This window comes from Zootoca vivipara, chromosome 7 (assembly GCF_963506605.1).
Source record: "Zootoca vivipara chromosome 7, rZooViv1.1, whole genome shotgun sequence".
NCBI classification, from domain to species: Eukaryota; Metazoa; Chordata; class Lepidosauria; order Squamata; family Lacertidae; genus Zootoca; species Zootoca vivipara.
In genome coordinates, this window is record NC_083282.1 from 9,641,413 (window position 1) to 9,668,184 (window position 26,772).

At 41.0% G+C, this 26,772-nt stretch overlaps 1 protein-coding gene across 2 annotated transcripts in view; it reads right to left on the reverse strand.

Annotated features, from left to right (window-relative positions):
* Positions 1-7,942: 7,942 nt before the first annotated feature.
* Positions 7,943-26,772, reverse strand: part of EDEM3 (ER degradation enhancing alpha-mannosidase like protein 3) — a 36,419-nt gene continuing 17,589 nt past the window's right edge. Inside the window, exons 10-21 of one of the 2 annotated variants that reach the window (XM_035123414.2) lie at positions 25,056-25,181; positions 23,634-23,717; positions 22,518-22,601; positions 21,402-21,526; positions 20,032-20,197; positions 19,489-19,643; positions 18,667-18,820; positions 16,848-17,042; positions 14,870-15,035; positions 13,310-13,495; positions 12,227-12,274; positions 7,943-11,520 (exon numbers count right to left, since the gene is read on the reverse strand). In XM_035123414.2, the coding sequence (XP_034979305.2) occupies positions 11,126-11,520; positions 12,227-12,274; positions 13,310-13,495; positions 14,870-15,035; positions 16,848-17,042; positions 18,667-18,820; positions 19,489-19,643; positions 20,032-20,197; positions 21,402-21,526; positions 22,518-22,601; positions 23,634-23,717; positions 25,056-25,181 (1,884 nt within the window). In that variant the 3' untranslated portion in view covers positions 7,943-11,125. The remainder of the gene's footprint in view (positions 11,521-12,226; positions 12,275-13,309; positions 13,496-14,869; positions 15,036-16,847; positions 17,043-18,666; positions 18,821-19,488; positions 19,644-20,031; positions 20,198-21,401; positions 21,527-22,517; positions 22,602-23,633; positions 23,718-25,055; positions 25,182-26,772) is intronic. The other variant, XM_035123415.2, reaches the window with a different exon arrangement.

Here is a 26,772-nt window from a genome sequence, read left to right on the forward strand (position 1 = left end):
GAATCCCCACTGTGGGAGGAGCTCCTGTTGTTCGGTCCCAGCTTCTGCCAACCTAGCAGTTTGAAAGTACATCAAAGTGCAAGTAGATAAATAGGGAAGGTAAACAGCGGGAAGGTAAACGGCGTTTCCATGTGCTGCTCTGGTTTGCCAGAAGCGGCTTAGTCATGCTGGCCACATGACCCGGAAGCTATACGCCGGCTCCCTCGGCCAGTAACGCGAGATGAGCGCCGCAACCCCAGAGTCGGTCACAACTGGACCTAATGGTCAGGGGTCCCTTTACCTTTTTATCTTCTCGGAACGCTTTTTATCTTCCAGTTCTGCCAGAAAAGTTTATTAAAATAATAATTATAAGCCAATGTATCAAAGATGCCCAACACACACAAAAAAATTCAAGTTATTTATCTGGAATTTGACAGGCTTCATCCTCTCAGAAAGAAAGGATATCATTCAATTCTGCCAAAAAAAAAGAGGGGGGAGGAAGGTCGACTAACACAGGGAAATCAATCAATGTCTATAACCTTTCCCCCTCTTTTTGGAGGGTAGTAAAAAATGGATTTACTTAGTCTTCCCTATTCTGTAGTCCATTTGTATGAAAAGAGGGGTTCTTCTAGGTACGAAAGCAGTCTGAAGCAATATGAGCTGAATTCCTCTACTTTCCAAAGCACCCAATCTGCGGACCAGCCAAATCTTGCAGACTATGCAGGCTCCAAATTAGATGGAACTGTCAGATAGTTCTATCGATCATCAGTTCTATCAATCAAATACAATTAAATAACCTGCGAACTATCAAATATTATTAAATGGCAAGCCATGCCAGCTTTCTCGACATACCATGTGGTTTTCAAACTTTTTTCCCAAGTTGTTTGGAATCTTATGTCCTGTTCTGCACTGAGAACAGATCCACAATGGCCTTCCTTGAAAGGCTGCCGCTGATCTTCCTTTGCACTGTGCAGCCACAAGGGAACATTGGGTGAGCACAACTCCCAGTCCTTGGTGTGCAAGAGAGAATCCCAAGAGTGCCCTTGCATCACCGACTCTGCCCTCACTCTAAGGCATGCCCCAGAATCCTTTGTTTGGAGTCCTTGGCCCAACAGCTGATGCCGCAATGTTCCCTGAAGGTTATGAAAGGTTATGGGACGCGGGTGGCGCTGTGGTCTAAACCACTGAGCCTCTTGGGCTTGCTGATCAAAAGGTCGGCGAATCCCCACAACGGGGCGAGCTCCCCATCCCAGCTCCTGCCAACCTAGCAGTTTGAAAGCACACCAGTGCGAGTAGATAAATAGGTACCACTGCGGCAGGAAGGTAAACGGCGTGTCTGTACGCTCTGGTTTCCGTCACGGTTCTGTTGCGCCAGAAGCAGTTTAGTCATGCTGGCCATATGACCTGGAAATCTGTCTGTGGAAAAAGGGCGGCTCCCTCGCCCTGCAAGTGAGATGAATGCCACAACCCCACAGTCACCTTGGACATTGGACTGGACTTAACCGTCCACGGGTCCTTTACCTTTTTTTTTAACCTATGAAAGGAGCAATGGTGGGCATAGGAAGCAACAATGCAAATTTACTGTCAGATATCAACTACTGAAGTAAAATATTACTGAGCATGAACTATGCACATCAGATATTTAGATAATATTTTCTATTAACATTTGCAAATAATTATTATGAGAATTTTTGGAAGCAACACTCCTAGGACAGGCAGAAATTCAGCCGAGGATGTTTTCCCCATCGTTGCTACTGCAGGGCTGAATTCTTATTACCTAGCTCTTAAGACATAGTGCCTCTTTTAAGAAACAAAAAAACCCAAAACCTATTCACGTGAAGAGTTAGACACAACTAAACCCAGTGGAATCATTGCGCTGAAGCACACTAACTCTTTATAGGACTGGACTGTGATCCATCGAGCTCCTCTGAGCGAATTGTAATTCTGGGTAACAGGTCTACTCAGATTGCAGCTTGCATATGAGATGATGAACTGTTTGGACATGTATGTGTTTGTTGTAGTTGTTGTTTAGTCGTGTCCGACTCTTCATGACCCCAGGGACCAGACCAACTGCAGCCTCATTTTCCTGAGAAAAGAATTACCTGGGGAAAGTATGAAAGTCGAATCAACTCCTTTTGAAGTGTATTCATTCTTCAGATGTCTAACGTTGTCACTCAGATACCTGTTTTGGATATGTATGTGTTTATACGTATGTCCTATATAAAATTATAATGTATTTTGTACTGATATGTAGAAATTGAAGGGGAAAAAATCTTCATCACTTTTTAATGAAGGAGAATCTGCAAGAGCACTAGTATTTGAAAATCACAGGTTTTGAAAGAAAAATGATAGAGCTTTTAAACTCTGTAATCTAAAGGTGTTCTGGTGTGGGCAGTTCACATTGCACAATAAACTCTTTTCACCTTATGAGATGCGGCGGTTTCCCCCACCTCTCTGTAAACTGAAACACCACAAAAACAGGTTGCCTAAAGCTGAGTTTCTCTTGCTGTAAAAGTCGGCCTGACCTTGTTGCACACACCTTATGCCAGGCAACCCCCAAACTTCGGCCCTCCAGATGTTTTGGACTACAATTCCCATCTCCCCCGACCACTGGTCTTGTTAGCTAGAGATCATGGGAGTTGTAGGCCAAAACATCTGGAGGGCCGCAGTTTGGGGATGCCTGTGCTTATACCTTAAGATCTTAAGCATGGTGCAAAAAATGTTCCTTTTCTGTTGCATTTCTTATGTGGAGAAAGGATCCCAAGAGAAGGCACGGCTGGCTGCAACACTTGAACACCAAAAGAAATCCTTGCAGGTACTCTGTTTTATGTGTACTGTATAAAAAGAAACACAACCATTAGCATCCCCTCAAACTGCACCCCTGAAAATATTTTCTCTCCACCCGAAGTCTTTTCAGTGCAACTCTGGCTTCATCCAAATGTTGGACTCTCCATAGAGAATTTTCAAGCCTTGTCTACAGAGGCACCTATGTAGATGGTCACAATTTGAAAAACAAGCACAGAATAGGGGTGGTTTTGCTGCTTCAAGGTAGTTCTTGCACTTTAAAGCAGACTTCCCCAAACTTCGGCCCTCCAGATGTTTTGGACTACAATTCCCATCTTCCCCGACCACTGGTCCTGTTAGCTAGGGATCATGGGAGTTGTAGGCCAAAACATCTGGAGGGCCGCAGTTTGGGGATGCCTGCTTTAAAGTCTTGACTGCCATCTTCTGGCAGTTTTCTGTAACTCTTCACACAATAAAGGCAAGTGCCAGAAAACACTGTCTGGGGAATCCCTCTACTGTATATCAGGCATCCCCAAACTGCGGCCCTCCAGATGTTTTGGCCTACAACTCCCATGATCGCTAGCTAACAGGACCAGTGGTCAGGGATGATGGGAATTGTAGTCCAAAACATCTGGAGGGCCAAAGTTTGGGGATGCCTGCTCTATATCTTAAGAGGCAAAATACTTGTGATTTAAAACACAGTGATAGATAGTACCACTATCATGCTGTCCTTTGAAAGGAAGCAGGTGCTGATTTTTGTATGATTTATAGTGCAGCTTTTTTTAATCATTAATTTTTGCCATCACCTACACCAGCTCAAAGGAATTTGCCACAGAACATTAAGCATTAATCTTGAATATTGTGCTGTCTTATAAATATTATGGGAAATGCAATGTACAGTCATGTGCTATTCCCTGAGCATTCACACATCTCTTCCGGAGGAAACATCTCATTAACAGAGTCTCCATGTTGGAGAATGTTAGCCGTATCAGATTTTGATGCAGATGCTAAAAGCTCCAGCATGCTTGCTGCAACTTCAATAATATCCTTTTCTTAAATTGACTTAATTCCCTGCAGTGTGCCTATTACTCCTTAGCCTATAGTGCACATTCAAGTGAGCTTATTTCAGAATTGAGGCCCAAATGCTGTTGTTTGTTTGTTTGTTTGTTTGTTTGTTTGTAGGAGCAAAAGTGATTTCTTGATCCTGGCTCCTTTTCTTCTTCTTCTTCTTCTTGCAGAACCCAACACAGTATATTGCTGCCATCTGTTGGACAGGTTAGAGTTCTTTATTCAACCTAGAGTTATTAACTGAAAACGACAAATCCCTAGTCCCCCCCCCCCCACACACACACATCCACAAACAGCCCAGGAGGACATCTAACAACGTTAGCTCACAATACTGCCAGGGTTGTGGATGAAACCCCTTAGGGAAACCCAAGAGGGGCCTCTCAAGTTCCCTTGCCACATCTCAGAATCGTAGAGCTGGGAGGGACCCCCAAGGGTCTTCTAGCCCAACCCCTTGCGACGCAGGAGTCGCAACGAAGGAATTCCAGATTCTGGTTCCATCCAGATGATTCTGACTACCATCCCCATCGCCCTCTGCTGTTGGCTGTGCTGGCTGGGGGCTGATGGGATCTGCGGAGTCGAGGAGCATCCTGAGGGCACCACATTGGGGAAGTCTGGACTGCGCTGGCCATACACATCTTGAGCAATTGAAAGGTACTTAAATTGTTGGATAAAAGCTTGAAATTAGGGCTACAGGAGGATTCCGTTGTAGGATTAAGGTAAAACTGCATTGCACCCTTTCCCCATCACAGTCTGCTCTAAACTTTTCTTAAGGCCAGGAGATTTAAAAGAGAAAACATATTGCTGAGCGAAACCAGATATTCAGGTACTTGATAAGGCATACCTTCCCCAAAACATCATGCTAGCCCATCTATTAATAGCATCTTTGAATCAGTCCCAGGGAGATGCAGCTATTCAATGTGTCACGGAGAGTAGCTTCCTAAAATAGCAGCTCAGTAATCTTTTATGATTCTCTAATAGGAGGGTACATCACACACATGCTTATGTTCAGGTAGCAATGTCCAATAAAGCAGGACCAATGCCAAAATTAAATTAGGGGGTAAATAGTATTACCCGTGATGAGACCATCCTCGCTTCGCTTCTAATTGTTCCTTTTCTGACTATATTTCCCACTTAACCATATATATATATATAGAAAGCGGCTTCACACTTTTACTGTAGCAGCTAGTTACATAACCAGAAAAGCCAGGAGAGAAATGATTCATTTCCTTTCAAAGCAATTTAAACATTTAAACCTTTAAACATTTCTGAACCCAGCTTTCGATGTGTCATTTGAACGGGAACAACAGGGGAGGAAGCCTACAAGTCTTTGATTTCCAACACATTTGCAAGAGAGTTGATTGCATCTGGGTGTTTGTGCCAATCAGATACTTAAGAGACCATCTTACTATATCTCTATTCTATATCTTTGGCGATCACTCATAGCCGAGTTTTTATTATTATTATTTTATTTTTATTTTTATTATTTGTACCCCGCTCATCTGGCTGGGTCTCCCCAGTTACTCTGGGCAGCTTCCAACAAAGATTAAAATACATTAAAATGTTACACATTAAAAACTTCCCTAAACAGTAAGATTGTCTTCCACGAACACAGTCTTAACAGTGAGTCCATAAGTGACTGTGGAGGACAATTCCTGATCCACACGTCCTCCCACAGTGGGGACATAGGTTTCCAGGCGGGAGTTGATCATGGTGAGGGTTTGCCAAGCGTGCCTTCCTCTTAGCATGTTTCTCCCCTTTGTCCTGAGTTCGAGCGTCTTCAAAGTCCATGACGCCTTTGGTAAAGGCTGTTCTCCAACTGGAGTGCTCACAGGCCAGTGTTTCCCAGTTGTCCCTACTTTTCTTTAGATTTGCCATGAGAGAGTCTTTAAACCTCTTTTGTTGACCACCAGCATTACACTTTCCATTTTTTAAGTTCAGAAAGAGTAGTTGCTTTGGAAGACTATCGTCAGGCATCAGAACAACGTAACCAGTCCAACAAAGTTGATGTTTGTTTTTTTAAAAAAACTTTTTAATTGTTTTACAATTTTATAGTCATTACAATGACGTTATCTCAAAGAAAATAAAAAACACAATTCCCATATTCTCCCACCCCACCCTCCACAACTCCCCCTTCTGGTTGTTTACATATTAACTTCTCCTGCTTGTTTTATTATACCTTAACATTACATTCTTTAGATTAAATATTGTTCGATTCTTATCCTTTTTATACCATAATTGTTTTCAAATTGCCTCTTACACTTCATTATTTCCCAATTTTTACACCTTAATCTCTGTTCATTTTGTTAATTGTTTTTACTCAAACCCTGCTAGTGAGTTCACTTCCTTACAATGTTTTTGTAAGTTCAACATAAATGGTTCCCAGTCTTTTTTAAATTCTCTATTGTCTTTGACTCTAAGTTTCCCAGTTGGCTTCACCATTTCCGCGTAGTTCATCAGTTTGTTTGTTTGTTTTTTGCCATTCTTCTTTAGTTGGTAACTTGTCTTTCCATTTTTGGGCTAGTAGTATTCTAGCCGCTGTTGTGGCGTACATAAATAGTTTCTTCTGTTCCTTTCTTGACTTATAATGCCTAACAAAAAGGCTTCTGGTCTTTTAACATTCATTTAATTCAACAAAGTTCATGTTGAAGAATCATGGCTTTGACACTGCAGATCTTTGCTTCTTCCAGTACACTGGCATTAGTTCGCCTGTCTTCCCAAGTGAATTTTTGGAGACACCTTGATGGAATCTTTCGAAGAATCATCCAAGTGTTTGGTGCTAATCAGATATTTAAGAGACCACCTTATTCTATATGCTCAGTAGCTTATTGCGGTCTGCAGGAGAGTTTTTCCTGTAACTTTCAAAGATCTCAGAAGCCCACTCCACAGTACAGTAGCTCAGAGCCAGGCTTTTGGTGTAGCTTTCCATTCTGTGCAATAGCATTTCTGTTGCGGTGCAACAAGTTCCTACTAATACGCACGCTCTGGAAACAACGGAATACATTTTTGTTCTGATTTCCCAGCTGGACTAACAGGTTTCTGTCATGAGTGACTCCTAGGTATTGTTTCTGAATTCATTTGTTGCTTTTCAGCTGCTTTTAATTGTGGTTTGAGCGTTGGGTGGAAAGATGGGTGGGGTTTTTTTTTTAACAAAAAAAATAAAGTTATGAACTTTGGTAGATACTTCTAGGGCAGTTCACATAAATACAAAAAAAGACATAGACTCTACCAAGCCACTCCATCATCAGTGTAACCGCACATCTTTTGTTATCATCCTCTGGACACGCCCCAGAATTGTCCTTAAATAAATGTGGGGCCCAGACCAGACCGCTTGTTTTGCTGTTCTGGCACATTTGCTGTAAACTGAAACCCATCTAATATTCTTCTATTAAACAAATGCATACCAATAAGGGACACGGGTGGCGCTGTGGGTTAAACCACTGAGCCTAGGGCTTGCTGATCAGAAGGTCGGCGGTTCGAATCCCCGCGACGGAGTGAGCTCCCGTTGCTCGGTCCCAGCTCCTGCCAACCTAGCAGTTCGAAAGCACGTCAAAGTGCAAGTAGATAAATAGGGACCGCTACAGCGGGAAGGTAAACGGCGTTTCCATGTGCTGCTCTGGTTCGCCAGAAGAGGCTTTGTCATGCTGGCCACATGACCTGGAAGTTGTACGCCGGCTCCCTCGGCCAATAATGCAATATGAGTGCCGTAACCCCAGAGTCGGTCACAACTGGACCTAATGGTCAGGGGCACCTTTACCTTTACGGTCTTGGCAGCTTACGGAGCTTTGAGAGGTCTTTTAGTGTGTGTTTTTTTCTGGGAGAGGGGGAGCATCTCCTCTCTTTACATGGCATATGAGAATTTTATAGAGCTGTAAAAAAAACCTCTATATTTCTTCCACACCTTTTGGATAATGTCATGTATGACCCCGAAAGGGCACCAATTCCTTCCCCATGCCTGAGATTACATCTATGCTAAATTTTGAAGGGAGCATATGTTAGATTTGGCATTGGTGTTTATATTTGAAGATGGGGGAGGGAAACAAGGAATATTTGTGCAACTGGGAGACACTTGTTTGCTTGTCACCCGATATACAAAGCAAAACACTTTGACCAGAATATTTACATATTTTATTAAATCTTTACAATCAGCAATTATAATTAGGTACACAATTTTATATACAAGGATTATATATACACACTTTGAGCTCAGACTTCTACATCACAGTACACAGTTGCCCTTAGGAATATTGTACACACTTAAAATTACCAGACAGTAAAACCCAACAACCGTCGTGTTGCAGCACCCCTTATTACCCTTTTCATAAATTACATCATAAGAAAATATATGGCTGTAAATTGGGCTGGTAAAAAGTCTTATAAAATCTGGATGTACGGTTATGCATTCATAGAATGTTTCCCCTGTTGTCCTAACTATACGGCTTCTCTGGGATCTCTATGAACCTGCTATAAATAACTACGCTGAAAGAAGCGTAAGACAGCAGGTTTAGGAAGATCCTGATTAGAAATTAACCCTGTTATTGTGCCAGCTCATTTGATACCTTCTCCTCAAGGAACGCCTCAACCACATACAAGAATGCTTGTCCAAAAAAAGGGCTTCTGTTGTGATGGGAAGATATTAACTCATAATTGGTAAGCTCTCTCCAAAAGACAGTCTCCAAATTTAGCTACTAACATGTAAACCATTTTTGCTATTGTCCAACAGGCTTATGGCTATGATGAAGAACAAAATTTTAAAAATAAAGGGCAACCTATATCTGAGGTAGACTCTACCACCATTCAGATGCTCCTCTCTAATGGCAAGGGAATCTTTCAATAATCCCTGAATTAATGAGGAAAACTCAAAACGTTTGCAGATACTTCGATGTCAATACATCAACTTAAAATCCACATTATGGACTATGTACAAATAAGTAGCAGGTAGCTCACACTCTTAATAAATTATCTGTAGGAAGAAATGAAATTTAGCAGCTGCTGTTTTGTCTAACACACTTGGTGAAGATATAATGACTAAGGAATCAGTTCACCAGAAACACCAGTTCACCAGAAAACACCAAATGAGCCGTTACTATTGAAGACCTAATGAAAATAGCAGTTTGATGGGGTAAGTTATAGCCTAGGACAGAGTTAATATTGAGAGGTTTTTACGAGTGGCACTATTACTCAGACATGCAGAACACCCCACTTGCTTTTTACAGTTCTAACTTAAAATTAAGTGCATTTGGCCCCAAACGCACACGCTCTCCTCTAAGTTACTAAAGGACACTTTAGAGAAGCCTCTATTCAAATTCCCTGAAGGAACAGTCCATGTACAAAAAAATAATAATAATTAAAAAAATAAAGCCTCCAGTTTAAACATAATTCCACAAAAATGCTGAAGGCCCCACATCTAACACTTACATGTGCAAATGGGAAAAAGAATTGAAAAAAGTTGAAGGACACTTTATTCATTTGTCCACTAAGGTTTTGCCCCACTGTTTCATCCATATTCTGCAGAATAAGGTATTTCCACCTGGCTGATATGTTTTTTTTAGAAAGATGCCTTTGCACCTTTTTGTGCTAGGAACTATCCTCGGGTTCAGAATGGAAACGAACCTAACTTATATAGCCAGTCTCTAAGGATTTGTGTTGCACACGACATGACACAATCTGGGACAGGACGGAGAAAGGTATACCAGCAGGATCCCAACAAATACAGCTTTACTTTCTCCCTATATGTATGTTTAAGTCAACGGTTGATATTCATTCCTATGGGGAATATAAAGTGCTGCCTTACGAAACAGTTTGTGCACTCCAAAAACGCCCAGCACCGAATGAATTTCGCCTCCAGTGAGAGCACTGGGGTACAAGCCCTCCTCTCCCCGCATACAGCCCAGCACTCTTAACAGGGATTCTGCTAGTTCTCAATTAAAAACAAAACAAAACACATTTATACATAAAGTGGCAGAACAGGGCACAGCACATACTGTGCCGTGTCCAATCGGTTTTCTACAGCCCCCAAAACCCGAGAATAAAAACAAAAGTAATCAAGACTGGATATAAATAAGCAACGTCTGGCAGTCTTGCGTAGATGCAACTGTATTATTTTTCTTTGTCTTTTAGCTACATGTGGGTTTGTAAAAAAAAGAAGAATCTCACTTTAAGACATTTGTGAAACATGATTGCTGTCAAACACACTGGGATTTCTACGTTGTTGTTTTTTTAAAAAAAATCTACACATGATACCAGTCTTTCATTGACGTCATACTATCCTATGGACATACTGGCCTTTTTGTGTACAGAAATTTAAGCTGTATACAGGAATAGAGAGATGTTACTGATGTAAGGCTGATTTAAAGTTGCAAAAAAAAAAAGAAAGAAAGAAAGAAAGAAAGAAAGAAAGAAAGAAAGAAAGAAAGAAATTCTATCCCAGCACTATCTGATTTGGTACCTTTCCCAGAAAATCGGCAAGGAAGCAAATTTGGCTTATTTTAGCTTACGATTTACTGTGCAAGGTTCAAAATCAAAGTAATGGGAGTGCAGAGAAGAGGCTATGCCCCATTACTCAGATTCAAGTTTCAGAATTAACTGGTTTTATTTTATTTTTTTGCTAATCGAGCACATAGTCTATAAATCAAAGGCAATCTTGACTTGAACTAGGAACTTAAAAAAATAAAATCCAAGTTATCTTGGTCATTCTTCAAAATAATAAATGGAAGAAGTGATAAAGGAAGTACAGCACACTCGCTATATATTAAGTGGCACAGGACAAGTCAGAGCTGCCTGTTGGTCTGCCCTCACTATAAAGGCCACCACAGCCTGAAGTACCTTCTGCCATGTCTCCATAAAAGGCTTCTGAGATACGGTATAGACCCTTGAAAAAGCATCATTGCCAACAGCCAGCCTATAGCCTTCATGTGCCAAGATGCCGTGCCCCAACTAGCCATCCAGACTCGGTGGTGCATTTAAATCTCGGTTTCATTCATTCTCTGCTTCCTAAGGCTTAGACAAAGCTAACTTAACAGCAATGTGGAACGCAGGAGGAAACCAAATCATTCCCTGAACGAACCTCCTGTGCTACAGCACCATGCAAAGGAACCCTGCAAATGGGTCAATTGCACATTCCCATTTTCCATAAAACAGGGAAAACAAAAACAATACAAATTTTAACACATGCTGGCTTTTGCCAATGGAACCTGGCTGCTCATCACAATACTGAACAATTCTTTTTTTATTATTTTCAGATGCTAGGGTCTTTACTATCCTCCTCTTTGTAGTCCCACAAGCACTTTATTAGAAGTTATAGTTCGTCCTTTTCCATCATTTCAAAAGCTTCTATGTCTTCATTCCAATCAGCTAATATTGATTCCATAGACTGTCCTTTATTATTATTATCCCAGCTATCAGTGGGATTGGAGTCAGTTTCAATCTCTGATTGTTCCTCAGGGTGACTTTGCAAGTCTGATGCTTGACTACTAGTTTCCTGGAGTTTATTAGTTTCCTGGAGTTTAGGGATACAAGATTCCTGGTCCTTAAGAGAAACACTATTGCTGCCCAACTCTGCAGGCGACTCCAACCCACCTTCTCCTTCTGGGTCTTGACTGACCAAGTTCAAATCTGCTGAAATCTCTTCTGGCCTCTGGTTATGAGACTCATTATCAGATGACTTCTGATCCATGCTTTCCATTTCCAAATCTTAGGGGAGAAAGGAACACAATGATTCTTTTTAAAAAACTGTAGTTTATGACTCTTGAGTACAATCGTACCTTAGAAGTCGAACGGAATCTGTTCCGAAGTCCGTTCGACTTCCAAAACATTCGAAAACCAAAGTGTGGCTTCTGATTGGCTGCAGGAAGCTCCTGCAGCCAATCGGAAGCCGTGGAAGCCCCATCGAACATTCGGCTTCCAAAAATAGTTTGCAAACCGGAACAGTCACTTCCAGGTTTGCAACGTTCAGGAGCCAAAACGTTTGGGAACTAAGCTGTTTGACTTCCAAGGCACGACTGTATCTGTTTTCAAGCTTTTATCAAATAAACACAGCTATTAATAATATCATAAATAACCTTCTTTAAGAAAATATATGCATGATTTCCAAGGTCTCTAAAAATCAATTACTATAATCTGCCCAAAGGATCCTTTCGGTCTGAAATAACCCAACGGCTGGTCTTTCAAGTGGTTTATCTGCCCCAAAGTTCCTAGGGATTATTAGTGTCCATATGTCACCTATGGGACCAACATGCAAACAGCACCTCGATGACTTGAAACATACACTACTCATTAATCAAGGATTAGTCAATTCTGGTTCGTCTTGCAACACAATTCAGCAGTGTTAAAGCAAACATACCAAAGGAGAAATGCTTTCAGAATTTTGGGCAAAAACATACAGATGTTTGATACTTACTGCTATCAATAATGTAGTTTGGAATCATTTTATCTTTAAATATAGTTGCTGACAATCCAAGGGTAGCACAGGAAGAAGGGGAAAAGCACATATACATTTTAAATTCAGAATTTTCCTAACTTACAATGGCAATTCATTGATTGACATAGCAGCTGCTTTAAAAAAATGGTTTGAGGGGACCACACACCAACACAAGAACACAGTTGACATGCCCTCCCTGCGTATAAAGGCATCCTCGCTTTTGACTTTCAGACATCTCTGGAAGATTATTTTTATGCTATGGGGTCTACGGCAGCCAATCATTTTAATTATTGCTTTGTATTGCTTTTAAATGTCTTTATGTTGTTGTACACCAACAGGCTGTTTTGTGATAGGGCAGTTCCTAAATGCTTTTATAAGTAAAATGTGATACAGCGGTCAGAAAGTTGCCACCTGAAGAGAAATATTCTAGGAACATAAAAGGCAGGAGAAATCCATAGAGTTTTAAGGAGAATGCTAACTTGGCCCTAATCGAGAAGAACCAACTTGAAAGCCATCTTAAGTCAGCCTTTTAAATTAAGTTCATGCTAAAACACACCAATGGGAATCAACAGGAACTTCAAGGTGGGATTCATCATGCCCAAGGCATATTCACTTACAGTATTTATATGTTTAACTACTGTAGCCTTAAAACTTTCTACCAATTACCTGAAAGCCTGAAAAGTTAGACTGAAGTGTATAATTTCTTGGATTTTTACTTAAGTTGGTGTTCTATTGGCTACCTTCCTTTGGGAAGACTGACTTTAGTGCTGTTATGCCAGGCATAGGCAAACTCGGCCCTCCAGATGTTTTGGGACTACAACTCCCATCATCCCTAGCTAACAGGACCAGTGGTCAGGGATGATGGGAATTGTAGTCCCAAAACATCTGGAGGGCCGAGTTTGCCTATGCCTGTGTTATGCATTTGCTGATCTTCCTGAGACTCGCATTCATTCTGTTATTTTGGCCTCTCTCCTCTTTCTATATTCTCCCGTGCTGGAATTTGGACTGAATTAACTGACTCAGGGGCCACCTTTAACACGCTAACATGGTTTTCGCTCTTACCTCTGTCTTTTGCTTTGTCAGAAAGCAGCACTTCTACAGCTTCATACTCCTGGATGGCATCAAGGATAATACTGCCTTCCTTGTTGAACAGAAACAGCATTGGCACAGTGATGTCATCTGTATTCTTGCCATCACCTGCCATCTGGAAGAGAGGGGCTGTGTCGCTGCTGCTTCCTTCATTGTCATCTAGGTGGAACGAGCAGGGTTTCCATTAATATTAACTTTCACCCACTGAATTCTCAGTGGAACTTGAAACATTACTTGGGACCTTCAATCAGTATAAAACCTGGTTAGCAGAATTCAGACCAATACAACCAGATTCACTTATAAAGGTAAAGGGACCCCTGACCGTTAAGTCCAGTCGCGGACAACTCTGGGGTTGAGGCGCTCATCTCACTTTACTGGCCGAGAGAGCCAGCATTTGTCGGGTCATGTGGGGCCAGCATGACTAAGCCGCTTCTGGCGAACCAGAACAGCGCATGGAAACACTGTTTACCTTCCCGTCGGAGTGGTACCTATTTATCTACTTGCACTTTGACATGCTTTCGAACTGCTAGGTTGGCAGGAGCTGGGACTAAGCAACGGGAGCTCACCCCGTCGCAGGGATTCAAACCGCCGACCTTCCGATCGGCAAGCCCTAGGCTCAGTGGTTTAGACCACAGTGCCTTCCGATCGGCAAGCCGTAGGCTCAGTGGTTTAGACCACAGTGCCACCTGCGTCACTTATAATACTTCAACAGCTGCCTCTTTGTCTACAGGCAAGGTGCTGGTACTTATCTTTAAAAATCCTAAATGGCTTGGAACCCAAATACTTGAAGGCATGCCTCTTCTCATACAACCCACTGTGAGCTCCTCAGGAAAGGTGGGATATGAATGCAATACAGGCAACCAGACCATCTTGAGGTCTTCAGCGGCCCTTAATCAACCACCTACTCTATCAGAAATGCATTATTCTACCACAAGGGCTTTTTCACCAGTGAGGCACCCTAATTTTTGGAATAAACTCAGTAAGCGGCACCCACACTGTGATCCTTTAAATCAGGGGTCGGCAAACTTTTTCAGCAGGGGGCCGGTCCACTGTCCCTCAGACCTTGTGGGGGGCCGAACTATATTTTTTTTGGGGGGGGATGAATGAATTCCTATGCCCCACAAATAACCCAGAGATGCATTTTAAGTAAAAGGACACATTCTACTCATGCAATAACATGCTGATTCCTGGACCATCCGCGGGCCGGATATAGAAGGCGATTGGGCCGCATCCGGCCCCCGGGCCTTAGTTTGGGGACCCCTGCTTTAAATGCTAAGGTATTTTTTTATTTATTTAATGAGACAATTTGCATTGCCCAAGCCCTTAACCTGGGTAATAGTTTGAATTATTTCACACCATACACTGAATTAGAAGAAGGGTAGTATATAAAGGTTTTAAATAAATAAATACTATAGATAGGCTGGGGTACACATCGAAATTGTTCACATTAAAATTATTAAAGTACACGAGTCACACTTCAAGTGTCTCACTGTTAACCAAAAACACTTGGTATAAGTTTTCTGTTTCACTTACCAATAACAATGCCACCTATAGCCCCAGCTTTTTGGATATTCCGTGCCTTTTCAGCAAACATGCACTGCCCTCTTTGCATCAAAGCAATTTTATCCTTCAGCGCTTCAGGGTTGGTGATCTCAGAGCATCCATTATATGGTTTACTGACTGCAACAAATCCTCTTGCCTGTTGAAGAGATGAGAGGCTTTAGTATACGGTATTCAAGTATATAAACATTTGCATTTTTCACATTAAAATATATGAAGAGCATACTAGGAAATATAGCCATCATCATCAGGGCCCGATTTAGGTTTGATGAGGCCCTAAGCTACTGAAGGTAATGGGGGCCCTTTATATGTCCAGCTGTCCTTTGTTAACAACGAATTGTCGCTGTTTTTTTCTGTTGAATACTGTATATGCTATATGGTAATTTATGGACCTCATTGGTATCTAAAGTCATTTGCACATGCAGAATGTAGGCCCCCAATGTATAGAAATAAGCAAACCAGTAATATTTTAGGGAGCAGGCTAGCAGGCGGGGCCCATGACTTACATCATAGGAGCCTACACAACACAAAACACTGTTGCTGTACGTAGGTTTTATTTTAGTTGTTTTTTATCTTATATTTTGGAAATGTACTTCCAGGGTTTTTTTCTTTAATTTTTTGGGGGGCCCCCAAGAGAATGGGGCCCTAAGCTATAGCTTCTTTAGCTTATACAGTGGTGCCTTGCAAAACAAAATTAATTTGTGCCGCGAGTCGTTTCATCTAGCGATAATTCCGTCTTGCGAAGCGCGGGTTACCGCAGCAACAACAAAAAACGCCGAAAAATTTCATTTTGCAAGTCACCAAAAACATCGCAAGACGCTTTCATCTAGCGAGTTTTTTGTTGCGCGAGGCATTCGTCTTGCGAGGTACCACTGTATGTAAACCCGGCACTGATCATCATCCAAGCCAGGGTTAGCGCTCTTAAACCCAGTGAAATCTAACAGCTTCAGCACACTGCACTGGATTGTGCCCAATAACTGCAGTGAAGGCAGATTATTACAGAATAGGGACCCGGAGGGTCATCTAGTCCAACCCCCCACCCCCCGTGATGCAGGAATCTACTGCCCAACATGGGGCTCGAATCCACAACCCTGAGATTAAGAGTCTCATGCTCTACTGACTGAGCTATCCGAGTAGGATAATTCATTGCATGCTAAATCAGAATAGTGGCATTTGAAGCCAATGCACTTTATAAAGATTTGCTGCCTGCAACAAATCACGCATTAGTTCAATTACGCTTTCCAGCCAGATCCAGCTGCATTTCTATCTGCCCCACACCTGACATCACATACACTGTCAGGTATGAGGTGGGTGGGTGGGTGTGGTTTGGGCAAATGGCCTGGTGGGCAAAATGGGGAGCCTCAAGTGGCTCACCCCTGCTTCATACATAAAACAACCTTGCCCAGCACCTATTCCGACCATTCCCCTCCACTCCATTTCCTGACGAATGAGTTAGCCATCTGCTTTTGGCCTTTGAATAACTAAGTTCCTTTGTTTTCTTGACTTAGGGGGCTTCTGGAACTGCTCTTCCTGTTTTGTTTTGTTTTAAAGACTTAACATATAGAATAAGAGAACAATGAGAACAGACATTTAAAGAAGATTGGAAAACGTTTATGGAATATATGGGAAATAATTGTGTACAGCTGAAAACGCTGGCAGCATTAAGATAAATTCAACAGGGTAAACAAGTTTTGATGGATGTCATAATGGAATACTGAATGGTATAGTTTCTGTAAAATATGCAGGGATTTATATATGTAAAATGAAGAATGGAAAGAGAAGAAGGGAAATCATTGATATCTTAAGGATGTAAAATGAGTATTTTAAATTGTAAAACAGAAAACTTAATAAAATTATATAGAACTCTTTGTTTTAGATACATTAAATTTCTGTATGTTAACAATTTCCCACGTTCTGTTTCTAATCACAAGGCTGTAAAGACAGAACGCACCCCTGATTTGTGTTTGGAGAGATCCATTCCAAACTGCGCAGGCCCAGCTGTCAAAACCACTCTGCCAAAGAATGGGTGGGAAACAATTTGAATGGCACGAGGAGGTAGCTGCTGCTCTTTTTGTTGTTGACTGGATAGCTCAATCATTTCTTGCATGAACCGTAGACCATCCTCCGCATCGAGTGAACTCGCTGCCTAATGAAAAAGTAAGCAATATCTAACATTTTTTCATTCTAGCCCTGCAGACAAATCATGCAACTGTATTTCCTCGAGGAAACTTGTTAATTAGCTGTTCTGAACTTCTAGACATCCAGTGTTAGCCAAAATATTTTAGAATTAGTTTTTGGTTTTTTTTAAGAAAGTAAATAAACAGTTATTTGTATCTGACAACACTTCCAAGAGTATTTTCAGTATAAAATTCCACATGCATACTAAAAATATAAAAACACAGGCAAAAGAACCACTACACTGCCAGGAGCAGGACACAAAACTCCTCAATAAAACAAACAGTTCAGAGAACTCAAGATGCCCTCTGGAATAATGCAGTTCTACTAAGTACCAGAAAGTCCTCAGCACAGGTGAGGTGAAAGGCTAACCTGGAAAAGTTCTAGAACCTCGGTGTCACCACTGAAGAGGCCCTATCATGGTAATGACCTCAACATTTGAAACATATTCAATTCAACTTCACAGCTTACCACTAACAAATATTTTGAAAAACCTGTCTCCCACTAAACATTCAAACATGATTGAATGGACTACTAGACAGGACAACTGTGTTACTTACAGTCTGTATAACACCAGGAAAAAGGACTTGTTGTGCAACAGATTCACAGAACTTAGGGAGAGTATTTCAAGAATACTTTCTTGTGCGCCTAAATTTAAAAGTGCCAAATTCTACAAATATCTGTAGTATTTGTAGAATTTGTACTGTTAAAACAGAAAGGGATCAAACCATCGCAAGAGGTGTTGAAATTTTGGGAGGCTGGATAGTTAAAATGGTATCGGGGTGGGGTGCACATTATTATTTAAATAAATGATGTGAGTGTATAGGGAATAGTAAACAAACTCAATGACTTCATTAAGGGTAATACCCTTATAGGTCAGTTCGACTGAAATATAAACTTATTAAGTTTTTTCCTGCCATGAGTTCAGATGAGCTATTGGCAAGGTCTGGAGCAAAATGATTATAAATTATAAATAATTGTAATTATAATAATAATTATAAATCAGTATTTTATATGCAGGTAGTTTGTTCAAGGGACGCGGGTGGCACTACGGTCCAAAACACTGAGGCTCTTGGGCTTGCCGATCAAAAGGTCAGCGGTTCGAATCCCCGCGACAGGGTGAGCTCCCGTTGCTCTGTCCGAGCTCCTGCCAAACTAGCAGTTCGAAAGCACGCCAAAAAGTGCGAACAGATAAATAGGTACCACTGCAGTGGGAAGGTAAATGCAGTTTCCGTGCGCTGCTCTGGTTCGCTAGAAGCGGCTTAGTCATGCTGGCCACATGACCCGGAAGCTGTCTGAGAACAAACGCCAGCTCCCTTGACCTATAGAGCGAGATGAGTGTCGAAACCCCATAGCCGCATTTGACTGTACTTAACCATCCAGGGGTCCTTTACCTTTACTTTCGTTTGTTCACAAAGGAAAGCCTTAATTTATTCCAATGTATTATATCCATATTTATACTTCTCCAACCTGTACTATAATTAAACTGAAACTTGTTCCAAATAAAATAAAATAAAATGCCTGGATGTCAACTTCCTACTACTGCATAAATGAAGACAACTACACTGAGGGACCTTGACAGGGCAAGATCTTACTTGAATAGCATGTTGCACCAGCTGGACTCTTCCATCTTTGAGGTGAATCAAGCTGACTCCCATCTTCTTTAGGATCTCTAAATGCTCAGGATTACTGGCCATGAAATCCCTGGCTCTTAGCGGGGGCTTTGGTCCGGTGCCCAAACTCTCTTCCCTGCAAGAGAAAGCATGCCAACTACATTTTGAGAACTGAATTGATGGTACCTGAATAATATACATGAGGTGCGTTAAGACTAAAACATGCTATGCATAGTGATCAGAGGCCACTGAACGGATAATAAAATGCATGAAAAGGCTTCTGGAAGCTGGCAAGATGCCACCATCTTGGTCCGCCACCGCCGCCTCCTGACAACCCTACCTGGCCCGTGGGAGGAGTGGCGGGGCCGCGGCCTTCCCTCCCTCTCTGCGCTCGGCCGCGGGACACGGTGGGAGAGCACTTTGTTTAATTGCGTTCCTGGCGCGCCCCGCGGCCGAGCGCAGAAATCTTTGGAATATTTACTGTTTTTAATTAGGTTTTGAAATTTTGGATTATGCGGAATGCTTTATCTGAGTGGATGTAGCAACCGAGTAATTTCGTTGTTCCCGCAAGGGGACAATGACAATAAAGATATCTTATCTATCTTATCGAAAGGGAGGGAAGGCTGCGGCCCCGTCGCACCTCTAGCGCCCGTTTTCTTAACGGGCTGAATGAGACTAGTTCTGATATAAGAACCTTAGGCATATTCCATTGCAAGAAGCCATCCAAACCAAGATGTATCACATATCAGCTGGATATAAACAGCTGTATCACCTAGTTATGAAAGGTATAAACAATGATCTTACGCTCTGGAAACACCCCTAGGACAACTCTTGTCCACCACATTTTTCAGAGGTTCCCTGATGCTCTGAGCATACATTGGGTCGTTTGGAAAGAGGATCTGAGTATTGGGGCATGTCCAGTCAAAGTTGCTATCATCCAACTCTGTGTATTCTGTAGTCTGTAAAGGAGAAAAGAGGTAGAATTTAAGCGCTGTTTTCTCTCTTTTTCTTTAACCATGCGCAGTCACAATATCCAAATGTGTTTGCAACGAAAGCACAATTACAAACCTTCCAACCACAGAAAGGAATATGCAGAGTTAAAATGTCAATCAATATATTGTTACAACTGTACCATTCTATGATGCTATGTAAGGAATCTGTAAAAAAAGACCAAATTTTCATTTAGAAACTCATAACCTGATTTACGTTTGCATAAACAGCAAAGCATGGCACAGTTTGTGCAACAATGGAAGAATAATCTAAAAATACTCTAAGAGTTACTTCTACTGAGGAAGATAAAAGCTAGCCGACAATTAAATCAATTCAAAAATATGAAGCAACACTCACAATGTTTTTCCTAGGGGCCGTTTGATTTGCAGTAGATAGCCAGAGAGGTAGCAAATGAGCTTCTGTGGTAAAGATATAGTCTTCTATGTCGAAAGTCAGGTCTTCCTTATCAGCAAAGAGCAGGTACAAATATTTAAACATTTCAGCTAGGAAGAAAGAATCCATCCTAGAAAGAGGAAATAAATAGACTAAATATCATTTTTCCTTCTTGATACACAGTCGTACCTTGGAAGTCGAACGGAATCCGTTCCGGAAGTCTGCTCGACTTCCAAAGTGTTTGGAAACCAAAGTGCGGCTTCCGATTGGCTGCAGGAAGCTCCTGCAGCCAACTGGAAGCCCCAGCGGACGTTCGGCTTCCAAAAACAGTTGCAAACCGGAACACTCACTTCCGGGTTTGTGGCAATCGGAAGCCAAAACGTTTGAGAACTAAGGTGTTTGAAAACCAAGGTACGACTGTATCACTAACAACAAAATGAAAAACAAGATGTACTTTTGAGTAAAGTCAAAATGACAACTATTGGGAAGAACTTCGCTAAGCTTTTCCAAAGAACGCATACATGGCTAAAGACTAAATAGTAAGAATTTCACGTAAAGGATCCCTTAGTCTCACTTGATCCTGCCCACCCACTTAGGTCACTGAGATGCTCTGTGTCAGCATCTTAAGGGCCTTCTCAGATGCTGCACCTAGTGGCAGAACTTCTTCCTCCAAGGGCCTAGTCTGGCCATTTTGCAGCCACTCAGTCCAGTCAGTCCAGTTTGGATGTGCCTTCAATTATTTGTATGCTGTTTTGATGTTGTCACCTTATTTTCTGCTTCTGACGAGGGCTTGGACCCCCCCAAAAAAGTACCTTTTCACTAGCAGACAGCAATTTTTTCACCTGACATCATTATGAGGCAGGAAGTTCCCCATGCCTGTGCTACTACATTATGTACCTTCAATATTCTCCATGTATTTCATCCTGTTAACACACACACCCCAATACATTGTATAGCACAATTAGTCTTCTGTTAGGGTTGCACAAACAGCACTATTCTCCCACTTGCGGTTGTTTGGATCTAAGCCCTTGTTTTCATGCTATTTAAATGTCTATTGTTAAATACATTAATAAGTTAAATACTTAAGTTAGGTGCCTTGAGAAGGATCCACTATATATATATATATATATATATATACATATATATATATATATATATATATATATATATATATATATATATATATTAGTAAAATAAAAATCATGAAGCACTTGTTAACTTTAACTAAAGTATTAAACCAGTGAAGATTTAATGTACAAAGAAATCCTACCAGCAAGAATGCACGGTTGCAAGATTAAATTAGCAAAACCTAGCAACACTTTTCAGCCAATTACCTGTCTTCATGGCTTCCAGTACGAACATCCTTCATAGCAGCAAATCCACAAGGTACACGAGCGTATTTATTTAAGTTTTCAATTAGTGTTTTTCCTACTTCTAGGTAGTAAGGATCTCCAGTAGCCTGTTTTTAAAGGAAGATTTTTTGCACTTACTCCTAGAGATACGCTATACAGACATTTACATTCTTATCTGTTATTATACTTTGATATTTGACTTCTGCACACATTTTAAAGCCTTGGATTTAAAGTCAAATTGCACTGCTAAATACATACTAGCCTGGATGGAAGAACATTCTCAGAGGGAGAACAGAGCTGAGAAACTGTCAGCAATTCAAGGGGCTTCCCAGCCTCGATAGAAAGCTCCTTCATCTTGCAACAAGTTAGAAAGTCTCAAGCTCATCTTATTGTTAAAAAATACTTGCTCTGCATAACTATTGCTCTTGACCATGCATAAGAAGGTGTCAACCCTCTGAGACTTGAGGTCCCAGAAGTACAGCCAACCCGTACCACAAACAGGGACAAATCAGAAGCCCAGGGAGGAAGTATAGATGGAAATTGCCATTCTCTGCTGCTTGCCCTCAGCATCTGGTAACAATCCTACTTATATTACCCTTTCAGTGTGGAAGCTGCACTTAGCTATCCCAGTTCATAATCATCAATAGGCCTCCTTTTTCAAAGCCATCTAAGGTTAGAGGCTGTGTGAAGTAGTACTAGGCCTTTTTTGTCATGTCTTCTGGCAGTCAATTTCATTCAATGACATAATTTCAGAGCAAGTGAAAAAGAAAAATCTCTTCCCACTATTCATGATTTTGAAATACTTTCATATCCTGCCCCCAAGCCCCAAATAATTCATTCATTCTAAGCTAAGAAACCTAATTCTCTTTAGTCTTTCTTTATGAGGAAGTTGCTGCATATTCTTAACCATTATAGATTCCTCTTTTTATACCTTATTTGTGCCTATAATATTCTTCTTGAGATAAAGCAGCCACTTCAGTACAAAGTATTTTAGTGCAACTGCATCACAGTGTCATAAAAAGGTGTTAACATTTTCAATTCCTTTCCTAAGATTATCAAGGATATAAGACACATTGAACTGGAAGAACAAAATCTTACTTTATACAAGAAATATGTACTCTCTGCAAATTCTGGCCTTAAAGGATGTTGAGCCCAATGAACCCGGAAGTCTGTTGTGAAAGCCTGAAGGAGAAAAGAAGAAAGACATAGGTAAATACTAAACTGTACAGTACTTTGGTCACAAATGCAATTATTATTATTATTAATAATAATTGTTATTATTAATTGTATACCGCACTTCATCCGAAGATTGCAGGGCAGTTCACAACATAAAAATACAAAATGAGAACACAAAATACATAATAAAAACAAGAACAGAACAAAAGCAACAACCCCACTACCACCCACAAACACATTTAAAAGGAATATGTTAAGTGCTATTTTATTATTCCCCTGTTACAGATTAGCTATCAATAGGAGTTTGCAAAGTTCACTCAAACATGACAACTCTATGCTAGGCCAAGGTCTCCCAGGCTCTCTCATCTAACATTAGCCACTGGGTCGCATAATCTCAGATACAGGGAAAGGAAATAGCACCAAGATATAGGATAGCATCCAGTTAGTCCTATTTGGAGTAGATCTACTAAAATTGATGGATTTTACATATGTCCAATGATTTCAAAGGAAATACTCAGTATGACTTAGTTGGGAACCACTCATAAAACTAGATTTGAAAGTAAATGAGTTGTGAACATATGGCAAAGCTTTTCACTGTATGAGTGTGATGTAGTGGATAAAATGGTTAAGAGTTGAATATCTGGGTTTGAATCACTGTAACACTGACACATTAGCCAAACCCTGGCTTCCACATTGCATTTTGTTTGGAAAGAACCAGGAGCGCTGGTTTGGATGAGACACTAAACCAGTCTCTCCCCATTCATGTGCAACCACTGTGTGAACAAGGGAGCACAAATATGAAAAAAAGGAATTGTAGGCAGATGTAGTGATGCATGGAAAGCTTAAAGTCAACCACATAAGAAAAAAATGCACTAGCCTCCAGTTCCTACAGGAGGAACATAAAGATAAAAAAGATAAAAAATAAAAATATGCTGATTAGTGCATGAATGACTAATCAGTAATTAGAAATCAACACCCCCCCTTTCCCAGTATTATTATTATCCCAACAATGATAATAATACAAGCCTATCGCCTTACCTCTGGAAGAAAGTTATGCTTTTTTATCACCTGATACAGCATCTCGTGAGTTTCTATAGCTGGTCTGATATCACCTTTCAAGACCTATAATCCAACCAGATAGTACCAATGTAAGGCCATTTAGATATGCCACTTTCCTATCAGATAATGACCAACTCCCTATCTCCCACCACCTGCCCCCAAGCCCATGGCGATTTCTTTTTCTCACACAGGCCACAGCATAAGACAATGAAACATGAGAGCGCAAAATGGCACTTGGTTAATTAAGCAAAAGGCATGTACACATGTGCTGAAACCAGTGATTAACATATATTTGGCTTGGTCTGTCAGGTTGGCCATATGTTTATAGTCTTAGCGTTAAAGTTATTAGCTCAAATTTAGGTACTGCTTTGATTAAGTTGCTTTCTGGAAATCTTAAGTGCCAAACCAGATATTTCCAAGAGTACTCAGGTGTATAGAGGAACCTATGAGTTAAACAATGTTTATGTAATGATATTCCTTGTACATTCCCAGCCACAGAAATTTCTATTCCAAAAAAAGGGGGGGGGAGAGACAGGAAAACTCTCTGAAATCTTGCAAAAGGAAAATAAGGAAAGGAAAATGTGCTCTCTTATTTGTGCAATCTTTCCTTCCTCTTCCCCCTCCAACCATGGTTTTTGGCAAAATGGCTGCCGCGGACCAGCAAAACACAAAAAAGTAAGGCTTGTTTAAGGCTGCTTATTTGTCTGCAGTACCACAAGCTGGTCCAAATTTGGAAGCTACCGTTTATAGAGGAAGGAAAGGAAGATTTCCCAATAAAGATTGAAATATTGAGAGAATATTCTAGTCAAGAGAAAAATGATTTTGGAACACTGTGTATTAGAGGCAAGAGAATGAAGTAGCAGGTAATAACATAAAAGTAAGAATTTAAGGATAGATAATAAAATATCAACAAAACTCCTTAAAAATGTGGCAGTAGGGCATTTGTTGGGCTATTAGCAAGTAAGCTTTATTGTACCAGCCAAAGGCCATGACAAAACCATTAGAGCTACTGCTCTAACACTATGAGCCTATTTTACATGTTTGATATGCTTTATATAATATAAAAAGGAGAAAGGTTAGTGGGATACAAAAGAAATTTAATTTTCCAAAAATCTGATTTTATTTGCAGAACACTGCCACCAAGTGTTGACTGCACAATGCTAACACGGCTAGAGACAGCAATTGTAAAATATTGTTCCCTACCGAATGACTTCCTTTCCATGGCATCGTATTTCAAGTTCAAAAGCTTACACCAACCATTCTTTGCTATGTTTTTTCAATTACAGCATCCTGAACATTTGCAGATGTTTGAAAACAAATACTTCTCACACTCAACCCCACAACTAAATATTCATCACTGGACTGAAAAGTTAAATGCTTCTGCACCTCTGATAAACTTACCTGCAAGCCAGGGAAAAACGCTAGTAGGGAGTCCATCCAGGTCCGAGCATTAAGCATTGGTTTGTGTATGTGCACGTCAAGCAGGAGAGGTGGCTGGCTAATGTATCTCATTATGGCATCATAATGCTGCAAAACATCAAGACACTTGTGAGCCCATTTTTCATACCAAATTCATTTGCAAAGTTAAGATCTAAACACACTAAATTGTATGTTGCACTTGCCTCTCCTTAAAAAGGTAAAGGACCCCTGACAGTTAAGTCCAGTTGCGAACGACTCTGGAGTTGCAGCAGTCATTTCGCTTTACAGGCCAAGGGAGCCGACATTTGTACACAGACAGTTTTTCCAGGTCATGTGGCCAGCAGGACTAAGGCGCTTCTGGCAAAACCAGAGCAGCGCACGGAAACGCCGTTTACCTTCCCACCGGAGCGGTACCTATTTATCTACTTGCATTTTTTGTGTGCTTTCGAACTGCTACATTGGCGGGAGCTGTAAGTCATAGAGCCTTCCTAATCAACCAGAGTCCAGCTGAGAAAGGAGGGTGGGAAGGACTCATGCAACTGGCCACAACAGCAAGGGATGAAATTTCTGCCACGCTAGGCTTAACATTGGATAATTTTAGTGAAGTGCATTCATTAAATGAAATTAAACAGGCAGGAAGGCTGGAGGGGAGGGGTGTCATTCCAGGAATTTCTCGTTCCTCTTTGAATGATTTAAAACTTGAGCTCCCGCAGCCCTGCCATTTAACAAAATTGCTAAATATCACACAGATTGTTTTACCCTCCCTTCGTGTTTGAGCCGGATTGAGACACATAAGCTGCTCTGCCTCTAGCACATCACTGCTCAGTAAATTCCCTCAATCTTTTAGTCAGGGTGACATCCAGATTTAAGCTATACATCTGATGCTGGAATTTGTTTAAGTATTTTAAAGTTGATGCATCAAGAGTTCATGTAAGGAGGCTAGCAGCCTTTCACCTGAAAAGGGTTTTACCCAGAGAGATTAGCTTTAATAAAAAGCAACAAAGTCCAGTCTTCACGTTTCACAAATATATTGCATCTTGTTTGTTTATAAAATTTACATTTCAAACTCACAAATGTAGCCAATATTTCACTACTAAGCCACTTTGAATAGGGATACTCAATTAAATTCAAGGGGAATCCTTTTACAAGCCGTTCCTGTAGAGCACAGTTCAAAGTGTTGATGCTGACCTATAAAGCCCTAAATGGCCTCGGTCCGGTATACCTGAAGGAGCGTCTCCACCCCCATCGTTCTGCCCGGACACTGAGGTTCAGCACCGAGGGCCTTCTGGCGGTTCCCTCGTTGCGAGAAGCCAAGTTGCAGGGAACCAGGCAGAGGGCCTTCTCGGTGGTGGCGCCCGCCCTGTGGAACGCCCTCCCAACAGATGTCAAAGAGAAAAACTACCACCAGATTTTTAGAAGACATCTGAAGGCAGCCCTGTTTAGGGAGGCTTTTAATGTTTAATAGATTATTTTATTTCATTTTTCTGTTGTAAGCCGCCCAGAGTGGCTGGGGAAACCCAGCCAGATGGGCGGGGTATAAATAATAAATTATTATCATTATTATTATCATTATTATCATTATTATTATTTGTGTCTGGAGCCAGATGGACTTTTATGGCAAGCAGATACATTGACCAATGGTCACTTCTTAGGATATGCCATGGTACCATGGCAAAAAATATTTTCTGGTTCTGCAATG